The sequence below is a fragment of the Pinus tabuliformis genome, chromosome 8, assembly GCF_031772625.1.
Source record: "Pinus tabuliformis cultivar Carrire ecotype Pingquan chromosome 8, CPIR1, whole genome shotgun sequence".
Taxonomy (NCBI): Eukaryota; Viridiplantae; Streptophyta; class Pinopsida; order Pinales; family Pinaceae; genus Pinus; species Pinus tabuliformis.
This window is the reverse complement of record NC_142294.1, coordinates 1,210,479,979-1,210,483,695: the sequence shown is the minus strand read 5'-3', so window position 1 is coordinate 1,210,483,695 and position 3,717 is coordinate 1,210,479,979. Positions and strand designations below refer to the sequence as shown.

At 42.3% G+C, this 3,717-nt stretch overlaps 1 protein-coding gene across 1 annotated transcript; it reads left to right on the top strand.

Annotated features, from left to right (window-relative positions):
• Positions 1-479: 479 nt before the first annotated feature.
• On the top strand, positions 480-3,275 carry LOC149239722 (peroxidase 65-like). The gene is made up of 3 exons (XM_089373503.1): positions 480-879; positions 971-1,168; positions 2,375-3,275. Exons 1-3 carry the CDS (start codon positions 637-639, stop codon positions 2,945-2,947), a joined length of 1,014 nt encoding a protein of 337 aa, XP_089229629.1. The 5' UTR covers positions 480-636; the 3' UTR covers positions 2,948-3,275.
• Positions 3,276-3,717: the final 442 nt, after the last annotated feature.

The window sequence follows — 3,717 nt, the reverse complement described above, 5'->3', positions numbered from 1 at the left end:
GTGATAAGTACTGCTTACTAAATTAATATATTGAAATAATTAAAATTCTAAAATTCTTAAACATTTTTTAAAATTTCCATTAAATTTTAAATAAAATAACTACTCTCTCCTCAAATAACATTCTTATTTACACCTTGTCGTTTAGAACCCTGTCCTCTTTTGACCAGTCACATTCACAAATTTACAGTTTGTCAGAGAAGAGATCTTCCCTACCCACTACGTTTTTCCTTTCCCTTTCAATGTTGTGGGCAATTACCTACAACCAAACGGTCAGGTTATCTGGAACCTATGTGCCATGTACCTAAACCCTGCCTCTCTGAGTCTCCCCTGACATTTTAATTTTAAGTTTTGTTGGGACTCAGACAGCTTGGCTTCACATCATGAAAACGTTAAAGATGCCAACCATGGAAGTTATAATAATAACAAGGCCCACCCACATGGCAGATTCTATTACTTTTGTAACAACGCCAGCCCTTACACGGCTGCTGTCACATCTCACGCGGACCGACCCTCCTTGAAGGCCATGCCAGTGCCTTTGCCAGTTGCCATTGCAATCCCCCGTTGCCGTTGCCGTTGCCACTGCCATTTTCTAGCCCCATATTCCCATTGACAGTTGCAGAATCACAAGTTAACAAGATGACAATGCACAGCAGCAGCAGCCACAGTAATGGCTCTCTGTGGATGGTGGTCATGGTCCTAACAGTAACAGCACAGCTGGTTCTTGCTCAACAGCAACAGTTGCTCTCGGTGGATTACTACAACTCCTCGTGCCCGCAACTGGAAAGCATCATTTTCAAGGTAATGGTGCGCAAGCAGAGGGCCAACCCAACTACAGCAGCGGGGACTCTGCGCATTTTCTTCCATGACTGCTTTGTTGAAGTAAGTGGGTTGGCTTAGCTAGGCGATTACTGTTATTGAACTTGGGTTGGCATGGCTGTTGCTAGATATTGATGTGTCTTGGTATTTGCAGGGGTGCGATGCATCGGTGCTGGTGTCGTCGATGGGTGCTGGTCACAAGGCGGAGCGGGACGCAGACATCAATCTGTCGTTGCCCGGCGACGGATTCGACGCTGTCGCCCGAGCAAAGACAGCGGTCGAAGCTCAGTGCCCTGGTGTCGTCTCATGTGCAGACATTCTCACCATTGCAACCAGAGATCTCATTACTCTGGTAACTAATCTTAAATCTTTCTTTGGAAAACGTAGTGCCTGGTAATTTCAAGGGAACTGGCTTGACTGGACTTAAATTTCAAGGGATTTGACTATAATATGCCTTGTAAACTCTCCCTCCCCATTACCAAGGCCATTGGCAAAGATGCCTCTGTAGACTGGTCCAAGTGAGTGGACATTAGTCCAAAGGAACTAATTCTTATTGTTAATCAATTTATATTTTCTAGTTTATGATCTTTTTCCATTTTAATTTTGATCTTGATCTTCTCTTGGACAAAATGATCCAACAGATTGAGCTAATCCATCCATGAATATTAAATATCCATTTCTTTGTGACCTCCCATCTTCTCTGCATCTTCATTGAAGAATACTCCAACAGGTTGAGCCAGTTCTTAAGGTTAAATCATTTTATGATACTTTCCTTTGTCTTCTCTTTGACAAAATGATCCACCAGATTGAGCTATTACATCCATATATATTAAATGTTCATTTCTTTGTGACCTCCCATCTTCTCTGCAACCTCATTGAAGAATGGTCCAAAAGATTGAGCCAGTTCTTAAGGTTAAATCATATTATGTTGCTTTCCTTTGTGACCTGGCATCCCCAGGGCAATATGCCACTGATTGAGCTATTCCTCTAGTCCCAAAGGTTAATTCATTTCTGTTTTTTTTGACCTGTCAATCTGCTGGCCATCCCCATGGCAACATTTGTCATTGGGTAATGGTCTTAGTGATTAAGATGATCTTTATGTGCCTTCTTTCTACCCATACCCTCTGCAATATACCTTTGGCAAATGGTCCAGCCGGTTGAACTAAATCAATATATGTTCTTCACCTTTATTTCTTTCACTGGTTTATTTATGTGAATATATTTCATTTCTTTGTGACCTCCATGTTGCTTTCCTTTGTGACCTGGCATCCCCAGGGCAATATGCCAGTGATTGAGCTAATCCTCTAGTCGTAAAGGTTAATTCATTTATGTTTTTTTGACCTCTCCATCTCCTGGCCACCCGATGGCAACATCTGTCTTTGGTTAATGGTCTTCGTGATTAAGATAATCTTTATGTGCCTTCTTTCTACCCATACCCTCTGCAATATACCTTCCGCAAATGGTCCAGTAGGTTGAACTGATACTTAATCAATATATGTTCTTCACCTTTATTTCTTTCACTGGTTTGTTTATGTGGGTATATTGTACATAATGGCAGGTAGGGGGGCCAAAGTACCAGGTCAAGAAGGGGCGCAAAGATGGTCTTGTCTCAGAAGCCTCTCGAGTTGCAGGCAATCTCCCAGAAGCAACGATGAGCGTGGACGAGCTAAACGCCTTGTTCGAATCCAAGGGCTTCAATCAGTCGGAAATGACAACGCTCTCAGGAGCTCACACCGTGGGCTTCTCGCACTGTAAGGAGTTCATGGGGAGGATCTACAAGGAACCCATGGATCCCACCATCGATCCTCACTACGCTGTTGGCCTGCAAAACGTCTGCCCCCAGCAGAACCTCGATCCCAACATGGCCGCGTTCAATGATGTCCTTTCTCCCAGGACTTTCGATAATGTTTTCTATCAGAATCTGCCAAAGGGTTTGGGCTTGCTGGCCTCTGATCAGATCCTCTACACCGATGCTCGGACCAGGGGCCTCGTGGAAACATATGCTTCCGACCAAAATGCTTTCTTCCGGGACTTTGCACTTGCCATGGATAAGCTCGGCAGCGTGGGCGTTAAAACAGGCTACGAGGGAGAGATCAGAAAGTCCTGCGATGCTTTCAATAAACACAGTTAGATAATCGTTATATACCCTCTTTGTCTGCCTGACTGTAAATATAATCTCCCTGGTGTACGTTATTTCCCAACCACAACGTCTGGATAGCAGGTTAGAGTTCCCTGAGATGGGCCAGTGATTATACTTATACTGTACACCTAAAATTTCAAACGGCTCGTCGTTATATTTTTTTCTGAGAAAATTGATTTGTTGTAGAAGATCCAACAATAAACTCTGGGCTGTTTTGAGCCTATTGAAGCAGCACTTGATTGGTTTGCATTCCAACAATAAACTTTGAGCTGATTTAAGCTTATTAATGAAGCAGCATTTGATTGATTTGCATTCTAAATTTGTTCTCTCTTTCCTTTTGCGAACTCTGTTAATGCAAGGAATATAAGTGGGAATACACAGGTAACAACAAAAAAGTGATGGTGGATTGAAAATTTTGTTTGAATTGGGATATAAGCTGTCAATGGAGTTTAGGAGACATGGTTGAGCAGGCATGGTGATATTCCCTCTCAAAGACATGTTTTATTCCTCATAGTCTCTCTTGCCTATGCAAGTGAGTGTTGTGATCCAGCTAAATGGCATTGTCTAAATTTGGATATTATCTTTTAATGGGATTCCAAAGGCATTCTTTGTTCTTCATGGGCTAGCTCACCATGCAAATGTGTGTTGTAATCCAGCTGCATTTTATTATTTAGATTTGGATATCATCTTTTAAAGGGGTCTAGGTTAAACCTGCATGGACTGCTGTAAGCCAGCTACATTTGATTGTTTAAATTTGAATA

Bases quoted from the DNA above. Each gene is read 5' to 3' on its own strand.
- LOC149239722 (XM_089373503.1), top strand. From the start codon at position 637: ATGACAATGCACAGCAGCAGCAGCCACAGTAATGGCTCTCTGTGGATG. The intron at 880-970 runs GTAAGTGGGTTG...TGGTATTTGCAG, and splicing joins TCCATGACTGCTTTGTTGAA to GGGTGCGATGCATCGGTGCT. The intron at 1,169-2,374 runs GTAACTAATCTT...ACATAATGGCAG, and splicing joins CCAGAGATCTCATTACTCTG to GTAGGGGGGCCAAAGTACCA.